The sequence below is a fragment of the Odocoileus virginianus genome, unplaced genomic scaffold, assembly GCF_023699985.2.
Source record: "Odocoileus virginianus isolate 20LAN1187 ecotype Illinois unplaced genomic scaffold, Ovbor_1.2 Unplaced_Contig_54, whole genome shotgun sequence".
Taxonomy (NCBI): Eukaryota; Metazoa; Chordata; class Mammalia; order Artiodactyla; family Cervidae; genus Odocoileus; species Odocoileus virginianus.
In genome coordinates, this window is record NW_027224371.1 from 103,273 (window position 1) to 124,560 (window position 21,288).

At 39.1% G+C, this 21,288-nt stretch overlaps 1 protein-coding gene across 1 annotated transcript in view; it reads right to left on the minus strand.

Moving 5' to 3' along the window:
• ZMAT1 (zinc finger matrin-type 1) overlaps positions 1 to 15,273 on the minus strand; it is a 42,937-nt gene extending 27,664 nt beyond the window's left edge. Inside the window, exon 1 of the mRNA XM_070464668.1 lies at positions 15,085 to 15,273. Within this exon, the coding sequence (XP_070320769.1) occupies positions 15,085 to 15,148 (64 nt within the window). The 5' untranslated portion in view covers positions 15,149 to 15,273. The remainder of the gene's footprint in view (positions 1 to 15,084) is intronic.
• Between the last annotated feature and the right edge of the window lie 6,015 nt (positions 15,274 to 21,288).

A 21,288-nucleotide genomic window follows, 5' to 3' on the forward strand; every position in this document is an offset into this window, starting at 1 on the left:
AAGGCCATGAAGTTAAACCAGAAGTGTGCAGTAGGCATAGAAAGGAAGAAGCAAATATAAGAGGTGCATGTAAGCTAAGTCACATATGACTCTTTGCGACCCCGTGGACTGTAGCCACAGCCTTGTCTAACTCAATGAAACCATGAGCCATGCCATGTAGGCCACCCAAGATGGACGGGTCATGGTGGAGAGTTCTGACAAAATGTGGTCCACTGGAGAAGGGAATGGCAAACCACTTCAGTATTCTTGACTTGAGAACCCCATGAAACAGTATGAAAAGGCAAAAAGATATGACACTGAAAGATAAACTCCCCAGGTCAGTAGGTGTCCAATATGTTACTGGAGAAGCGTGGAGAAATAACTCCAGAAATGATGAGTCAAAGCAAAAACAACACCCAGTTGTGGATGTGACTGGTGATGGAAGTAAAGTCTGATGCTGTAAAGAACAATATTGCATAGGAACCTGGAATGTTAGGTCCATGAATCAAGGCAAATTGGAAGTGGTCAAACAGGAGATGGCAAGAGTGAACATCGACATTTAGGAATCAGTGAACTAAAATGGACTGGAATGGGTGAATTTAACTCAGATGACCATTAAATCTACTACTGTGGGCAAGAATCCCTTAGAAGAAATGGAGTAGCCTCACAGTCAACAAAAGAGTCCAAAATGCAGTTCTTGGGTGCAGTCTCAAAAATGACAGAATGATCTCTGTTTGTTTCCAAGGCAAACCATTCAATATCACAGTAATCCAAGTCTATGCCCCAACTCAATAATGCTGAAGAAGCTGAAGTTGAACAGTTCTATGAAGACCTACAAGACCTTCTAGAACTAACACCCAAAAAAGATGTCCTTTTCATTATAGGGGACTGGAATGCAAAAGTAGGAAGTCAAGAGATACCTGGAGTAACAGGCAAATTTGGCCTTGGAGTACAAAATGAAGCAGGGCAAAGGCTAATAGAGTTTTGCCAAGAGAACACACTGGTCATAGCAAATGCCCTCTTCCAACAACACAAGAGAAGACTCTACACATGGACATCACCAGATGGTCAATACCAAAATCAGACTGATTATATTCTTTGCAGCCAAAGATGGAGAAGCTCTATACAGTCAGCAAAAACAAGACTGGGAATTGACTGTGGCTCAGATCATGAACTCTTTATTGCCAAATTCAGACTTAAATTGAAGAAAGTAGGGAAAACCACTAGACCATTCAAGTATGACCTAAATCAAATCCCTTACAATTATACAGTGGAAGTGACAGATTCAATGGGATTAGATCTGATAGAGTGCCTGAAGAACTATGGATGGAGGTTCATGACATTGTACAGGAGGCAGTGATCAAGACCATCCCCAAGAAAAAGAAATGCAAAAAGGCAAAATGGTTGTCTGAGGAGGCCTTACAAATAGCTGAGAAAAGAAGAGAAGCAAAAGGCAAAGGAGAAAAGGAAAGATACACCCATCTGAATGCAGAGTTCCAAAGAACAGCAAGGAGAGATAAGAAAGCCTTCCTCAGTGATCAATGCAAAGAAATAGAGGAAAACAATAGAATGGGAAAGACTAGAGATCTCTTCAAGAAAATTTGAGATACCAAGGGAAAATTTCATGCAAAGATGGGCACAATAAAGAACAGAAATGGTATGGACCTAACAGAAGCAGAAGATATTAAGAAGAGGTGGCAAGAATACACAGAAGAACTATACAAAAAAGATCTTCATGACCCAGATAACCATGATGGTGTGATCACTCACCTAGAGCCAGACATCCTGGAAATGTGAAGTCAAGTGGGCCTTAGGAAGCATCACTATGAACAAAGCTAGTGGAGGTGATGGAATTCCAGCTGATCTATTTCAAATCCTAAAAGATGATGCTGTGAAAGTGCTGCACTCAGTATGCCAGAAAATTTGGAAAACTCAGCAGTGGCCACAGGACCGGAAAAGGTCAGTTTTCATTCCAATCCCAAAGAAAGGCAATGCCAAAGAATGCTCAAACCACCACACAATTGCACTCATCTCACACGCTAGCAAAGTAATGCTCAAAATTCTCCAAGCCAGGCTTCAACAGTACATGAACTGTGAACTTCCAGATGTTCAAGCTGGATTTAGAAAAGGCAGAGGAACTAGAGATCAAATTGCCAACATCCATTGGATCATTGAAAAAGCAAGAGAGTTCCAGAAAAACATCTACTTCTGCTTTATTGACTTCGCCAAATCCTTTCACTGTGTGGATCACAACAAAATTGTGGAAAATTCTTCGAGATGGGAATCCCAGACCACCTAAGATGCCTCCTGAGAAATCTGTATGCAGGTCAAGAAGCAACAGTTGGAACCAGACATGGAACAACAGACTGGTTCCAAATTGGGAAAAGGAGTACATCAAGGCTGTATATTGTCACCCTGCTTATTTAACTTATATGCAGTGTACATCATGAGAAACGCTGGACTGGATGAAGAACAAGCTGGAATCAAGATTGCCAGGAGAAATATCAGTAACCTCAGATACTCAGATGACATCATCCTTATGGCAGAAAATGAAGAAGAACTAAAGAGCCTCTTGATGAAAGTGAAAGAGAGTGAAAAAGTTGGCTTAAAACTCAACATTCAGAAAACTAAGATCATGGCATCCAGTCTTGTCACTTCATGGCAAATAGATGGGGAAACAGCGGAAACAGTGACAGAATTTATTTTTGTGGGGCTCCAAAATCACTGCAGGTGGGGACTGCAGCCACGAAATTAAAAGACACTTGTTCCTTGGAAGAAAAGCTATGACTAAACTTGTACAGCATATTAAAAAACAGAGACATTACTTTGCCAGCAAAGGTCTGTCTAGTCAAAGCTATAGTTTTTCCAGCAGTCATGTATGGATGTGAGAGTTGGACTATAAAGAAAGTTGAGTGCTGAAGAATTGATGCTTTTGAAATGTGGTGTTGGAGAAGACTCTTGAGAGTCCCTTGGACTGCAAGAAGATCAAGCCAGTCAATCCTAAAGGAAATCAGCCCTGAATATTCATTGGAAGGACTGATGCTGAGGCTCCAATACTTTGGCCACCTGATGCAGACAACTGGCTCCTTGGAAAAGACCTTGATGCTGGGAAAGATTGAAGGCAGGAGTAGAAGGGGATGGCAGAGGATGAGATGGTTTGATGGCATCAACAACTCAATGGACATGAGTTTGAGCAAGCTCTGGGAGTTGGTGATGGAGAGGGAAGCCTGGTGTTCTGCAGTCCATGGGGTTGCAAAGAGGCAGACACAATTGAGCGACTGAACTGACCTGAATCTTATGTCTCCTGCATTGGCAGGCGTGTTCTTTACCACTAGCGCCACCCATATCTATGGAAGCTAAAGGGTATTATAGCCTGAGCTTAAAACTTGCCATGAATATGATAAGTCTTTAGATTTATTGCATGTAAGCTTAAGCAGTGCTGTTGCTGATGCAGGAGGTAGACCTCTGACCTTTTATCCAATTCACTCATCTACAATTACTTGTCAATAGCAAATTCTCATTGTGGGTATAATATAATGAATATGTTAACTTTAGTGAATCAAAAATTAAAACACACAAAAATCTAAAATTCAAAAAGAAGACATCAGAGTGATGTTGCATATTAGAGTGTACTTAAAAGGTCTACTTAAAAAAAAAAGGTCTACTTAAATAGCACACTTTACTAATTCAAAGATGATTAAATCTACATTCAAAATTTCAGAAACAAACCTTCAGGTAAGAATCATTCTGAATCAGGGTTTCACATCAAATTCATAGGCACAGCTTCAAAATCAAACATGCTGAATCAAAATAAAACTTTCTGTGGGTGGTCCCATCCACCCACAAGTCATTCTCATGATCAACCATGCTCGACAGGACAGGCTCAGATCCTTACACATAATGACTGTACAATATCTTTTTAGTAAATAAGATGATTGATACAAAGGTCTTGTCATCTAGAATGATACTTATCAAGCTAACAGAGTTTTAGTGTAACATGAAGAGATTGTTTTTAATGAAGGAATGAAGAAGGGATGGAGGAAATAAAAAGAAAATATTCTTTGGCACTACTTCAGATCTATTTAAATCTCCAGGATTGAGGACCAAGAATCTGTGTTTGTAAATAGGATCCCTAAGTAATATCTTTAAACAGCCAACCTAGTGATCCTTGTTGAGTCTTCCACCAAGGTAGTTCTCAATCCAGGCTGCACATTATAATCACCTTGGTTGTTTTCAGAACATACTAATGCCCAGGCTCCATCCCAGACCAATTAACTCAAATCTCTGGGAGTGGTTCCCAGCCATGCTTTATTGCTTGTTTTTTTTTTTCCCAAAGTTTTGTGTGGGACTCTGTTGCACAGTGAAGGTTGAGAATCACTGCTATCTTTTTTAGCAGCCAAATTTTTTGCTTCTTTTTGTTGAACTGAAATCTGTTTTCCTACAGTAGGGGTTCTCAAACTTTAGTATGCATCAGAATCACCTGGAAAGTTTGTTTAAAGAGATTGTTGGACCCCATTCCAGGATTTCTGATGCCGTAGTCCCAGGATAGGGGCCCCAAGAATGTACATTTTAAAAAAGTTCCCTAGTGATGCTGATGCTGCTGGTCTGGGGACCACACTTTGAGAATCACTATCTTAGAGCTGAGCTTCTACTAGTCTTAGTTCTATTCCTTTAAGTCATTGTAAGCATATGCTTTCTTCTTAAATATTTTTAGAGAACCATTACATCTTTATTCCTTCCCTTCCTCTTGAGCCTATCTGTGAACTGATCCCAGTTCTGTCATGCAGCATGATTTGTAGATCTTTAACTAGTTTGCCTAAATCCATGTCATTCACAAAGTGCAACACAAACACAATCACCCTAATGTGGGTCACAATCAGAACAAACTAATAAAATGAAATCACCTTAATCTTTTAAACTGTGGTAAAAAAAAAACCCATATAACATAAATTTTACCACCTTAACCATTATTCAGTGTACAGTTCACTAATATTAAGTATATTCTGCTCCTTATTTTGAATATTTCTTCTAGTAATTCAGCCTAAGATCGCTTTACCATCTTTGGGTGGTCACATCATACTGTTAACTCATGCTAATTTTTTACTAAAATACAAACTTCTTTTCCACCTGAAACTGAATAAACTCTGTATCTCCAGGACATAGTTATATAGATAGGAATTTTTCTGGACCCCCAAACAGATCCTGTATACATTCAGATTTATCTCAGGAGCATTGTGGAAGGTGGCTTTTTACTGTGGGCAATTACAAATGACGGGGTATTGTTTTCCAGAGGTCATGCCATACTACCAATTCTCAAGCTGCATTTCCCCTAAATTTAACATGAATGTAATGATATCTACTTTCTAAAGGTGCTATGTGAGGCTTGGAGAAGTCAAGCAATTATCACAAAGTCACACAGCTAGTTAAGTGTCAGAGTTAGGATTCAAACCTAAGCCTGCCCAAGATTTCCCTGAGAGCTGGCTCTTTTGTGTGTGTGTGTGTGTGTGTTTCTTGCCTTTGTTTTTAATATGATTTATAAAGTTGCGAACTTATATAATTTTTAATAATGGCTGTGTTTTTTTTTTCATTTATTTTTATTAGTTGGAGGCTAATTACTCTACAATATTGTAGTGGGTTTTGTCATACATTGACATGAATCAGCCATGAATTTACATGTATTCCCTATCCCGATCCCCACTCCCACCTCCCTCTCTACCCAATCCCTCTGGGTCTTCCCAGTGCACCAGGCCCGAGCACTTGTCTCATGGCATCCAACCTGGGCTGGTGATGTTTCACCCTTGATAGTATACTTGCTTCAATGCTGTTCTCTCTGAACATCCTACCCTCGTCTTCTCCTGAATCAGTTCTAATGAGATGGACGAAACTGGAGCCCATTATACAGAGTGAAGTAAGCCAGAAAGATAAAAAACATTACAGCATACTAACACATATATATGGAATTTAGAAAGATGGTAATGATAACCCTATATGCAAAACAGAAAAAGAGACACAGATGTACAGAGAGCTGACTCTTAAAAAGACCAAAGTCTTAAATGAGAAACTTCCTTTCTAGGTTTGGCAAATGTAAGAAACATATGTTTGATTCACACAGGATGCTAAATAAATATTCCTTTAGGCCCTACTTTACCCTGATCCCCACTCCTTGAGACATGATTTTGGGACATCCAGAAAAAAAATGGCCTATAGCCAGCTCTGAAAATAGATAAAACTGGTGATAGTACAGATATTTTTCATGGAGAAGGCCAACTTCAGGAAGCAGATGTTAAATTAGGGGTCAGATGAGTTAATGACAATGGCTGTGAGGAAGATGGCTGAGAGAGGCACTAATGTTTACTGAGCAATCACTACATGCCAGGAACTGAAGTGTTCTCTCAAAGAACTAGACTTCAAGAGCTGGTTCTGATAGGAAGCAGGACCAAGGTATAGCTGAAGAAACTTGGAGAGTTGTATTTTCCTCACTTTTCTTTTCTTCATTATACTCTCACCATGTCTTTTTTAAACTGGTTAGAATAGAAAACAAGTGTATTTTTATTGGTTGATTGCTAAAATATGGGCTTATATCAATTTTTAATTCCAAAAGCAGTAAGACTGTAAAAAGCACTAGAAAGAGGGAGACTGTATTAAGACTTTACCCTGCGACTAACTAGCCATATAACTAAGAACATACCACAGACATATCATGTATCAGGTTACCATTTCTGGAGTTTCTTTTGTACTTGACTATATCATGGGTTGATGGTCAAGGGAAAATATTGTATTTTAGAATACATACAGAAGCAAAATTTTGGTGGGGTACTTACAGAAGGACCCAAATATCTTAGCTCTTTCCAAATAGTAAGCCTACCAGGAAAGCACAAAAGATGATTTGAAGTATTAAGCAGCTATTCAGTTCATACACACTTTACGGGTCTAAAACTTCAAAAGTTCTCAGTATTTCTTCCCCTAATCCTCCATTATTAGCATCTCCTTGTCTATGTCCTAACTCCAAAACTGGTTCTTTCTCAAATATTTCTTGGCAATACACACATATTTCTGAATATAAGGTTCTAGTCATTATAGCTAGGGTCAGAAAGTAAACGTCTTCTTAGCAAACTGAAGTATTATTTTAGTTATAATTTAGGTATAAGCGGCTCAGTTTTCAATAACAAAGAATACACCAAATTCATGGCAGATGGCCCTGCATCTTTCAATCTAATTTGGTTGGAGACCAAGGGTTAAAACATATATAAATAGGTTACATATTAGAATATCAAATGAAAAATACTGAATGCTGTGAAATAGGATTTCATCTTTTGTATGCAGCAAATAAGCTGCTTTAAACATAGATGGTAAACATCTCCCAGTTAATCCTAGGTATACTGTTTTAATATTCCTAACGTAGCACTTCTGAGATGTTCTTCATTCCTTGACATATTTTGCCTGCTATCATAATTCTGGAAAAAATATGCATCAATTTAGTCGCTCAGTCACATCCGACTCTTTGTGACCCCATGGACTGCAGCACACCAGACTTCCCTGTCCATCACCAACTCCCGGAGCTTGCTCAAACTCATGTCCATCAAGTCGGTGATGCCATCCAACCATCTCATCCTCTATCGTCCCCTTCTCCTCCTGCCTTCAATCTTTCCTAGCATCAGGGTCTTTTCCAAGGAGTCAGCTTCTTCCCATCAGGTGGCCAAAGTATTGGAGTTTCAGCTTCAGCATCAGTCCTTCCAATGAATATTCAGGGTTGATTTCTTTTAGGATTGACCAATTTGCTCCCCTGGCTGTCCAAGAGACTCTCAAGAGTCTTCTCCAACACCACATTTCAAAAGCATCAATTCTTCGGCACTCAGCTTTCTTTATAGTCCAACTCTCACATCCATACATGACTACTGGAAAAATCATAGCTTTGCAAGATTTATACTCTGTATCAAAGCACACCTTAGGGCAGATTGGTAGTGAGATCTTAATGATACAGTGGTATATTCTCAAATATGGACTCGGATATAGTGTCTTTGAAGTATACAGGAATTTGATGCTGATACCATTTCTTTGTTTTAACATAAAACAAAAGCAATGGGGAATAAAGAAGTACTGTCAAAAACTTGGTTCAATATGGGAAGAGAACCTAAGTCTGATAATGGAGTGAGAGCTTAAACTCATAGGATATGGAAAAGATAACTTTTAAATATCTGTTATTTTCCAGAGTCAGCAAGTTCTATAGAGTGTAGAAATATAGTCACATAACAAAAGTTTCAGTTTGGGGCAATGAAAAAGTTCTGGACATGGATAGTGGTGCAGGTGGCATAACAACATGAATGTCACTGAATTGCACACCTGAAAACAATCAAAATGGAAACCTTTATATTATGCATATGACAATAAAAAATAAAATATTGAAAAAAATTCAAATCACCCTTCTTCTCCCTGAACTATGGCATGAAAGGCAGCTGACAACCTGCAGAGCCAACCTGTCACTCAAGAAACTGCATAAACAAGTAATAAACCTTTGTTTTGCTAGCAGTAGTGTGCCTGCATGCTAAGTCGCTTCAGTCATGTCCAACTCTTTGTGACCCTATGGCATGTAGCCTTCATGTAGCTCTGTCCATGGATTCTCCATGTAAGAAGAGTAGAGTGGATTGCCAGGCCCTCCTCCAGGGGAATCTTCCTGATCCAGGGATTGAACCCACATCTCTTATGTCTTCTGCATTGGCAGATGGGTTCTTTACCATTAATGCCACAAGTGTAGTGTAGTGTTAGTCACTCAGTTGTGTCAGACTCTTTGCGACCCATGGACTGAAGCCTGCCAGGTTCCTCTGTCCATGGGGCTCTCCAGGCAAGAATACTGGAGTGGGTTGCCATTCTCTTCTTCAGGGAATATTCCCAATCCAGGGACTAAACCCGGGTTTTCTGCATTGCAGGCAGATTCTTGACCTAAATGATCTTCTACTGAATAACATTTAAGAAGGCTATTTTAAATGAAAGAGTGATTTTATGACAAATTATAAATGGGATCTTATAAAAAAGAGTTCATGTATTTGATGCTCCTACAATTTGATTATATTTATGTATAGTTGTAGCCTTTGGTTACAGAATGAATCAACCAATTTTCTATTAATGAATGTGCTTAATCTCTTTACTTCCTTCCTACAAGGAATGTTTACATGACTTGAGAAAATAAAACTTTCATAATAACTTGGAATGGGAGAAAAAACTATGGCCTACAGTATTGCTGCTGCTGCTAAGTCGCTTCAGTCATGTCCGACTCTGTGAGACCCCATAGACGGCAGCCCACCAGGCTCCCCCATCCCTGGGATTCTCCTGGCAAGAACACTGGAGTGGGTTGCCATTTCCTTCTCCAATGCATGAAAGTGAAAAGTGAAAGTGAAGTTGCCCAGTCATATGACTCTGACTCTTCGTGACCCTGTGGACTGCAGCCTACCAGGCTCCTCTGTCCATGGGATTTTCCAGGCAAGAGTACTGGAGTGGGGTGCCACTGCCTTCTCCGATGACCAACCTAGATAGCATATTAAAAAGCAGAGACATTACTTTGCTGACCAAAGTCCATAGTAACAAAGGTCCTGACAAAGGTTTTTCCAGTAGTCATGTATGGATGTGAGAGCTGGACCATAAAGAAGGCTGAGCACTGAAGAATTGATGCTTTCAAACTGTGGTCGCTGGAGAAGACTCTTGAGAGTCCCTTGGACAGCAAGGAGATCAAATCAGTCAATCCTAAAGGAAATCAACCCTGAATATTCATTGGAAGGACTGATGCTGAAGCTGAAGCTCCAATACTTTGTCCACAAAATGTCAAGAGCTGACTCATTGGAAAAGAACCTAATTTGGGGAAAGATTGAGGGCAGGAGGAGAAGGGGGCAGCAGAGGATGAGATGGTTGGATGGCATCACTGACTCAATGGACATGAGTTTGAGCAAACTCTGGGAGACAGTGAAGGACAGGGAAGCCTGGTGTGCTGCAGTCCATGGGGTCACAGAGTCAGACATGACTTAGCAACTGAACACCACCATAATGTGATAATAAGTTTATGCTTATTCAAATTAGGTGACTCTAATTTATAATTGGCTATATTTACTTAAATGAATCTTACTTGCATTTGTTACATGACAATTAGATTTAGTTGTACAAAACATCAAATTTCCTCAAGATAATTCATCAAATGTTTATGGCAAGAACTAGCTACTAACTGTTTTAATGCTTTGCTGAAATAAGAATTTCATAGTCCAGTTTATCTTGATGCAAAAAAAAAAAAAAAAAACCAGCATTGTAAAGAATGCCTTGCATGTTCTATTTTAATAGGGACAAGAATGCAGCAAACCTCAAAAGGGTTGACTGCAATACTATGAACATATATCTCATTCTTAAGTCACAGATTTGAAATCAGGAGCCATCAAGAAAGCTAAGAAGTAAACATTTTAATTCTACTGGGAGTATATGCACTATATTCTCCATGACTGTACCTTTAGAAATAATCTATCTCAAACATTCTTGATTAAAACGTATTTTTAAGAAGTAGCTGACTTGATCTTTGCAATCTTTAAATACCATCATTATCTTAGGACAGAATGAGCAGAGCTCAACACTAAGCTGTAGGACTTGGTGCAACTGAAGTTAACCTTGCCGAGTTTTTTTTTTGGATTGCAGAGGAGTTTTAACTCTTTATTTCCCTAAAGGGCACATTCCATTTAAGGAGTTTTCAGATAGATTAATTGTGCCAGAAATGCAGATCTGTACCTGTCAGCATTATGAACAGTCATAGCTATATGCTATCTAGTACCTTTACTTTCTCAGATTATAAAATTAGTACCTGACCTATGAGTTTGGCAAGATTTATTTACACTGATTATCACAATAAAAAAATGAAGGCTTTCTCAGGGCATATTAACAATTATAAAATGTAATGGAATTTACAAATTGGGAGTACTTGGTATATGTTTAATATTTATTGAATATTAAAACTAAATTCTTGACCTTCAAAATCATAAGCACTCTGTGGCTAGCTAGCTCAGCAGTCATGCTTATGAAGTTAGAAACTGAATTCAAGTCCTGTCTAAATTCATTAACTTACTTGATCCATGAGAACTACTTTGCATCAGAAAGTCACCATGCCCCTCATTCCAAGAGGTTAGTAAATGTGAATGGATCTGCAAGACTGGTTTCAGGTAGAAAAGAATCAAAGTTAATATCGTAACAGATACATGTGATGAATATAACATTAATAGATGTTTATAAATCTAGATGCTTAGTCAATATTTTCACATATTGACACCTAATAAGGCAAAGGATTGGAAACTTAGAAATGGTCATTAACCTCTCTCCAGATATCCCCACTCTGCCAAAAGCAGAGAATTAAAAATTAATTCTAACAGTTGGCTAATTATTCTTCCTTAGTACCAACATTAGATGTATCATATGATTTGCTTTAGTGTGCCTATAATATTTGAGACAATGTGGGCAAAGTACAGATTTACAATGAATAATGGCACAGTCTTGACAGCTTTAGAAGTCTGACTAGTTGCACTTAAAACTGTCTTTCCCCCAATTATTTTATTTTTACTTTATAATTTTACGATCAAGCACTACTATTGAGTTCTATAATATAGCTACGTCTAGTTTGCCTGTATATTCTGGGCACTGAGCCAAACGTTCGGTGCAGGTGCACACACACATGCACAAACATGCACACACACGGCATACAATAAATTATTCCTGAATAAATGAAAGAAAGGCTATTAACTAGGTTTTCTCATGCTGGACTTGAAACTTTACTTAAGAACAATAAGACAAAGGAAAGCCTTGTTAGGTAATTGCTATGCAAACAGATCATTAAGTAAAATGCCAGGATGTCCTACTAACACATATATATGGAATTTTAAAAGATGGTAACGATAACCCTATATGCAGGACAGAAAAAGAGACACAGGTGTATAGAATAGACTTTTGGACTCTGTGAGAGAAGGCGAGGGTAGGGTGATCTGAGAGAATAGCATTGAAATATGTATATTATCAAGTGTGAAACAGATTGCCAGCCCAGGTTGGATGATCCAAGTGCTCAGGGCTGGTGCACTGGGAAGACCCAGAGGGATGGGATGGGGAGGGAGGTGGGAGGGGGGATCAGGATGGGGAACACATGTAAATCCATAGCTGATTCATGTCAATGTATGGCAAAAACCACTACAATATTGTAAAGTAATTAGCCTCCAACTAATAAAAATAATAAAAAAAAACAGAATCTATTTAATAATTTCTTTTTCTTAAAAGGAAGAGGGAAATAAACAAGAGGGTTTCTGTTTATTTTCGTTTAGATAATTTTACTATGATCACATGGTAACATCAATACTGGATGAAAACTCAGTTTTGAGCCATTATACAATTTTGAAAAAACTTTACTGAATGAAATATGAAAGGTCCTAGAAAACCTCATGACTTGCCCCTCTCTGTGAATTTGTTTCTTGTGTTTTTTCATACATGTTCACTTGGCATTTCTTTTATTTGCTGATTTGTTTTTAAGCTGATTGTCCAATTTCCCACTTGTAACCTTTCAAAGCTTCTAATCTTCCCTGCTTAGCAATTTCTAGTCTCCACTGACATTTGCTCATTACCAACCCCAAGACAGATGAAAGCCTCAGGAGTATTGACTATAGTTGAAAATGTATCAGCAAATGTTTCATCAAGTAACTTTTAATGGTCCTGTCTGTAGTGGATTTGTAATAATCTGAATCTTGACAATTATTTGCAACTTGTTAGTCATCTTCTAACTAGGACTTAAAAAACAAAACAAGCAAAAGATATTGGCACACCACCAAGAAACATTTTTCTCTCCTCTCCTTCATAACTGGTAACAATTAATGGCCTCTATAAATACCTAAACAAAAATAACTTCATACCTAAATAGCATTTTGGACAGTGTACTATATTAACTATGTATCATTTGTTAAGTGAAAAGTCAGGAGTTTTGGTTTGGACTGAACAGTTAATGAAGGATATTTACCCAAAATGAAATGGTAAGAGATAATTTTTAGGTAGCAATTATATTTGGTTTCTCATATCCTAGTAAACTGTATCAACACTAACAACACAGATTGTATTACTCACTGAATGTCAGGTCATAAATCGTGGTCAAGGTTTCTATAGTTTATGAACCACTGTTCTAGTGCACAGCCATGGAAATGCTATTGAAAGAATATCAATGCAGAACTGCAAAACCATGGTTCATACTTTCAGATCTGAAATTTAGCTAGAGTTTGGCTAGTTCAATACCTGTATTTCATAAATGTCAAGAGCCAAATCCAGGAAGCTTGAGATCTGTTCAGGGTCAGAAAAATCTAGCAGATAAACTAACACCAGAACCTAGATTCAGCAGACTCCTATTTTAGGGCTCTCCTCATTTTTACCAGCTAGCAGTAGTATAGACAGGGTATTGCCACTACTTTCTGAATTTGTAACTCTTAAAGCCATTAATACCTGCATATATTCAAAGATACTGCAACCAAGTCAGTCACAGAGCCAGGCAAAAAGCCATCTTTTCCTTAAGATGCTGGTCCTAAACCTTACTGTGAAAAGGCCATGTGAGTCAAACTGAAATGTGATCTTGACTCCTGAAAAACTGTTCTCTCCTTCATGTTGGTTATAGACAGAAAACTTTGGTATGAAAACAAAAATTCCAGGAGGCTTCATACCTTCATCGCTGAGCAACTGTGTTTAAGTCCAGGATGACTGAAGACACTAAATAAAAGTCTTTCAAAAGCTGTCTTCAGTAAAAGAGATCATAAATTAAAAAACCCCATCATATACAGTGTATTTCTAACTTCTATATTTAGTAAGTGCCATTTATGTAATGTGCCTATGACAAACATTGTAAGGGATTTTCTTCTGCTTTGCCATTCCTCCAAAATGAAAGATGTCATAGGTTACGGGATACATCATTTAAGAATGTGAAAATTATTTTTATGGAATACTTTTATTTTTACTTCTAGGAAAAAGTAACTTAGATTATTTTACTCTATTTGGGGGGCCACGATCTTTCACTTTAGAGGCAAATTAGCAGCATATGGCAACACAGAATACACTGGAAATTAATAACGAAATTTACGATGGCAAAATGCTTTACAGAGATCTGCGGTGGACTCGGTCTCACCCAGATAAGAAGCATTTCCAAAACTGCTTTAAAACACATTTCAATGGCAAATTTTACAGTTTGCTATTAGTAGGCTGTTCACAAATAGATAGTACTTTGTGTGAACTAAATACTACTTCGACAGAAATCGTCAAGAAATATCTTATATTAGGAGTAATGTGTGTTGGTATGTACATTATTTATTAAAGCTAAAACCACCTTAAAGATGGGCAAGAAAACCTTGCTTTGGAAGGTTACACCCTCAAATAGCCAAAGGAAATTCTGAAATTTGTGCCTCTGCCACTCTTCTTTCCTCGGTACAACCCCCTCCACCAGACCCTATGACTCTAAAATCCAACCGATCCTACCTTAAAGCTCAACATACACTCTAACCTCCCCAAATGTCTAATCTCGTCTCTCCTTAAATACACTACTCAAAGTTTCTACACTGAAGGATGCTGAATTTCCCCAAAGGGAAATTTCCTCCCTCTCGTTTCTTTGGCCGTTTCTCTCTCATCCCTGGTCCCTCTCGCCGTCAGTCCCCCTTCCCTTTCCCTGACCTTCTAGTTCCAGCGCACCTTTCTACCTTGCCCTCTCTCCTTTCACCAAATCACACCTCGGATTCCTAGAGAGAGCACACTAAAGCGCCCTGGCTGGGAGAGAAATTAAGTGTTGTTTTTTTTTTTTCTTCCCTTCGAACTCCTGGCTTGTGAGTACCTGCAGTTCCTTTTCCTGGGGGCCCCCATCCTTTTCGGGCAGGAGGTAGGGAAGCCCCTCTCTGCTTCGTCCCTCTCTGGCACACTCGGGGCTACTACGGTGGGGCGGGGCGGGGCGAGCTTGGCCTTTACTGCGCCACAGCAGGTGGGGGGTGGGGCGGTGGCGAACCGTGCCCAATCCGCTCTGGGACAGGCAGAAGAGAGGCAGCAAAGGAGATGGGGCCTCCCCCACACCCCGGGACGGGAACTCACCTTCTCTCAGGCAAGGGCGGGTGTCTACTTTAAAACTACTGCCCCCCCTCCCCGCCGCCGCCATAGTGGAACCGCCAAAGCCGCCGCCGCCAACGGTCACCAGCAGGCGGACAGGCAGGCGTGGAGGTGGCAGAGGAGGCAGGCACAATCGCTGCCGCCGCCCCCGCCGCCGCCGCCGCGCAGGCGGTGGCGGTGGAGGAGGAGGAGGAGGAGGAGGCGACAGAGACGGTAGCTTCCTGAGGGGAAGACTCCGCTGTCAGCTGTGCGACAGCGCTCGACGCCGCGGCCAACGCAGCGAGGCGCCAAAAATTGCTCTTGCGCCTCACTCCTGCTAAGGTCCTCTTGCCCCGCCTCCCGATAAGCCCCGCCCCTTAGCCCCTCTTTTCCTCGCTTCAGCTCAAGCCTCTTTCTCGCTCCTTCTCTCCACCAATAGGAACGCTTCAGACCCGCGGGCCACCCCCTCCCTTCCCCCAACGGCTTGGCGTCACCAACCTCCCTTTGGAGGGGAAGCGAAGGCGGCCAAGGGCAAAGGGCAAAAAGCGCGGGATGTAAAAGCACGTGGTCTTAACACAGTGATGTCTCTTCCGTTGGAGGAGCCAATCTAAAACCAATTTAAGGAAAAGAATGTCTGGAAACCAATTTATTCCATCACCAAAATCGCTCTGAAAGATATCTTCTCCCACCTTTCTTATAGCCCTCAGTGAACAGAAAAATAGCAGAAGCCTTGGTCATAATGCATTTTCTTCATGAGCCCTAAAGTCCTGCTTAACTATGGATCTACCCATCTAAATTACAATTAAAAAACTGGAACTCCAGGACCCAACAATAAAACTAGAATATTACTTATTTGAATCTCCTCACCATCTTTTCCCCAAATTCCAAAGAAACAATTATCTTGATTCATATTAGTTGTTATTCCCATATTCTTTTTACATATGTTCCAGTACATAGATATATGCCTAAACCATGTTTTTTAGTTTTGTTTTCAAATTTGACAAAAATTTAGGTATTTTTCTAGGTAGCATTTTGGGGCTTGTTACTTTCGCTAAAATTTTATTTCTGAAGTTCATCCATGTAGCTATAGTTCATGCACTGTCAATGCTGTAAAATATCCATCCATTTCTCTGTTGATGGGTATGTGTCATGGTGCATCTGTGCAAAAGTTTCTCTTGGGTATACTCTCCTTTGCATTTTCACTTCCACAGCCGTATTTCAAATCCTCATTGTCTCTTGTCAGAACTATAAGATTTGCCTCACTGGTCTCCTTTCCTCTTATCTCAAGTCCTCCAATCTATTTCCATATTCCTGCCATTTATTACTGACTCACCTTTGCTTGTTAGACAGTCAAAGGACACAGTTTTGCACTGTTAGTCTCCCCCCTCACTTCCTATTCTGATCCCCTTCCACTGTCCCTACCTCCCCACACTGCTTTTACTTTATTTAGCAGTATTAAAATCTTCTTACAGATTCCTATAAAAGCTGTTATTTCATGATGTAATACTATTGTATATATTGCATCTTCTTCCTGAAATGTCCCCTTCCCCTGTAATTAAGCATCTTCTTACTGAATTCCTATACACCCCTTGAAATCCAAATAATATATCACTTCTTCCAGGTAACATGTCCTGTTCCTACTTAGCCTTAATTCCACCCTCTTCTGTGCTATACCTATATCATATGCGTATTTTGATTGTGTGCCTCTCTTCTCCATAGACTGGGACCATTTTGAAACAAAAGACAGTTTATTTCTGATTTCTCATGATCCAGCTCAGTGAAGTCCTAGGCAAAGGTCAAAAATCAATTGTCCCTAAGCCTAGGCCCCTAAGTCCTTAGGTCTGGCCCACAGATGTGTTCTAACTGCACAGTTATTTATTTACTTCCCTGTCAACATTTGAAACATTTGGCATTTCATACAAAAGAAAAAAGATCTTAAAAACATTTGAAGATTTGGCAGTATTTGTTGTGCATTCCTAACTGCCAACAACTGGCGGGAGCTGAATAGTAAACTCAGAGACTTGGAGTGCTAGGCTCTTAAGGACATTTTTATGTTGTTTTTGTAGTTCAATAATTTAACCAAGATTACCTGAGTCATTGGGTTTCTCTAATGTTCTTTCTTGTCCCTCTCTAAGTTAGTGCAGCATTTACTCATTGAAGAAATTACTGGAAAGATCACACACAAGAAATATTCCACTGAAACAGCCAGTAGGACAAGACATGCATAAAAGAGTGTAGCTTATCCCTTCCAGTATGGGAGGGAGAATCCCTCAAAAACATTGTTTCTCAAAATATGAATCACAGTTCATATATAACTGTATAAGAACTATTCAATCAGAATCTAGGGAGTGTGCATCTCTCAGGATTCAGTCAGCAAAAGAGAAATTGCATTAGGTATTTCAAACAGAAATTATTTAACATAAGAGAATCAGATATTTTAAAAAATCAGGAAGGTTAGAGGAATAAAACTCAAAGGACTTTTCCAGATATTGTCAACTAGTATTGAACAGTCTTTCCATCCTCTTCTGTGTTCTCCTCTGTGTTGCAGAAGCTGGAAGCCTATGAATTACATTTCCCAGACTTTTTGGTCAGCAGGATTCTGAATATGGTTTAGGATTCTGAATATGGTTTAGGTCTCACCAGTGGTACACATTTTAGAATAGAATGGAGGCCATTCTTTACATTCACTCAAATAGATGTAAAACATGAGTTTTTGTAGTGGTCTCAAAATTCTTCTGCACAGCTTATACCCAACTTATACAGGCTTTGGAGGACCTGTAAGGTTAGCAGTGGTTTACTTGAACCTGCTGACCTCTGTGTGATAGTTACAATTTCCTGTCTTTGGACTATGCTGCTGCTGCTGCTAAGTCACTTCAGTCATGTCCGACTCTGTGCGACCCCATAGACAGAAGCCCATCAGGCTCCTCTGTCCCTGGGATTCTCCAGGCAAGAACACTGGAGTGGGTTGCCATTTCCTTCTCCAATGCAGTGAAGTGAAAGGGAAGTCGCTCAGTCATGTCCAACTCTTAGCGACCCCATGGACTGCAGCTTACCAGGCTCCTCCATCCATGGGATTTTCCAGGCAAGAGTACTGGATTGGGCTATAGCAGCCAACAAATACTAATTAAGATACAGTTACTTCTTCCTTCTTAGGCTCAATGGAAACATTTGTGTTTTGTCTTCTGTTCAATCAAACAGTAAAAAGAGGGGAGAAGCTATTGCATGACATTAAAGAAAGTAGTTAATTTTCTCCCCCTTCCCCAACTCCATTTGGTGACATGCCAAATACCACCGAATCTGAGTAATACACTAGGACAATAAGCACCTACTTTCCTGTCTTCCTCTACACTTCTCATTGTTCTCTATGACTGTAATGCTATTAAGTGAATGGCAAAATAGTTTCTTTCACAAGAGAAAGGAGGTGGAATGTAGCAAAGAGTAACAGTTAATGAAAGCCTCCTATGGGCTAGACTTCCATAATTTCCCAGTCATCTCACAACAGTGATGTTGAATTGGGTTCATTAACCTCATTTAAAGAATGCACTCAGATTCATGGATATAACTAACTTTTCCCTGGTTTTCAATTTAGTGATTGAAATGGTCTGCTTATATCACTGGACCACGGGGAGAGGGACAGTATTGGCTGAAATGAGTTTTAACTACTGACTCCTAAAATCACAGAAAGAAAATGGGGGAGGGGGTGTGTGGAAGTGGGTCTAAGATGTAGGTCAGAGTTGCCAAAAAGAAATAAAGGAGTGTATCTTTGAATATTTGAGAAATCAATAAGGAAAAGCATACCAATAGTTATTTCACTATTTCTATGGTGAAACGTAATATGCTTGGAATAATATGGGGAAATTAAAAATTGCATTGCCAAACACAATACACTTAAAGATATCAGAAAATGGAAGAAATAATTAGAATATAATTTAGTGGCATATAACTAATGTGATTTACATAAAAATGAACATGACTAAGTAGAACAGTAATATTCAAATTTATCAACAAATAAATCAAAGGTGAAAAACAATTGCAGTCAAATATCCAAAGTTGCTCAGTACCAGCAAATTAAAGAAAAGCAAATAGACACATTGATATTTACAAATAAGAAAGACATAAAATAGCATGTATAATGTAACAAAGCTTTAAATAAAAATATATGCATATGAATATACAGATATAACAATTGAATTATGTACAAACACACATTCAATGTATCTGCAGAATACTAGGAGTATTTTAGATTTCTCCATTGTTGAAGCAGTAATATAGATAAAATTATGACAGCACAAGATGTATCTCATTAAGAACTGATGTTATATGACCCAATCAAAAAATGGGCCAAAGAACTAAACAGACATTTCTCCAAAGAAGACATACAGATGGCTAACAAACACATGAAAAGATGCTCAACATCACTCATTATCAGAGAAATGCAAATCAAAACCACAATGAGGTACCATCTCATGCTGGTCAGAATGGCTGCTATCAAAAAGTCTACAAACAATAAATGCTGGAGAGGGTGTGGAGAAAAGGGAACCCTCTTACACTGTTGGTGGGAATGCAAACTAGTACAGCCACTGTATCTCCACAGTGTGGAGATTCCTTAAAAAATTGCCATATGACCCAGCAATCCCACTGCTGGGCATACACACTGAGAAAACCAGAATTGAAAGAGATATGTGTACCCCAATGTTCATTGCAGCACTGTTTACAATAGCTAGGACATGGAAGCAACCTAGATGTCCATCAGCAGATGAATGGATAAGAAAGCTGTGGTACATATACACAATGGAATATTACTCAGCTATTAAAAAGAACACATTTGAATCAGTTCTAATGAGGTGGATGAAACTGGAGCCTATTATACAGAGTGAAGTAAGTCAGAAAGAAAAACACCAATACAGTATATTAACGCATATATATGGAATTTAGAAAGATGGTAATGATGACCCTATATGTGAGACAGCAAAAGAGACACAGATGTAAAGAACAGACTTTTGGACTCTGTGGGAGAAGGCGAGGGTGGGATGATTTGAGAGAATAGCATTGAAACATGTATATTACCATATGAAATAGAGATGGACCAGTCCAAGTTCAATGCATGAAACAGGGCACTCAAAGCCGGTGCACTGGGACAACCCAGAGGGATGGGATGGGGAGGGAGGTGGGAGGGGGACTCGGGTTGGGGGAGCCACATATACCCCTGTGGCTGATTCATGTCAATGTATGGCAAAAACCACTACAATATTGTAAAGTAGACTCCAATTAAAATAAATTAATTTTAAAAAAAGAATTGATGTTATGGAATTGTATTTTTGTTAACATGAAAGTTGTCAAATACCCATACAGTTAAATGAAAAGGAAGTTATACAGAGACTTTACAGAAAATATATCTGTGTATGTCTAATGTCTTGGTCTCACAGTATACACTTTTGTGTATTCTCATTCTTATTCTCTGCTCCTTACCCCCATCACATAGATGCATAGACACACACACACACACACACACACACACAGAACATTCTTATCAGCCTAGAGAGGGTCTGAGAGGAACATCCTACCATGTGACTTAGTGTCCAGATATGTAGCAGAATCACACAATGCTCTTTATGTTACAAAAACATCTAGAAAATTCAGAAGATTCTCACTGTTTGAGACCTATAGGGAAGTGTTTTCCTAAACCTAAGTTTATCTTGTATGATTGGTTAAGGGAGAAGCAGCTTAAGTGTTGGTCGCAGAACCACTCAATGGAGTTTGGAATCAAGGACAAGTTTCAGCACCCCATCTCCACTTGTTTCCTGTGTTTTCCTGACTTCTGATTTTTACATTTTATGTTATCTATCCTCTTTACATTACCATGCAGCTCTTGCTTTAAGAGACATCAACTGCCCTCTTAGGTGCTATTTAGAGTTGTTCTTTCAGCTGTAGACTTCTCAGAATTAAAATGACAATGGAGTTTAATTGCATAAGTAATATTAATAGTGTATGCTAGCAAATTTTTAAATTTTAATACTAATCTTACCAGCCAGCCGATAGTTGTTTTCTGGATGTAAAGAATGTCAGAATAAATGTCAATGTTAGCCATTTTTTGTTATTATTAAAGGCTGTATTCCATGTGGGCACTTAAAAAATATTTAGTATTATTACAAAGAGATTTTATGCTGCAGGAAGTGTCTGAGAATTTAGCTTGATGATACCTGCTATGCG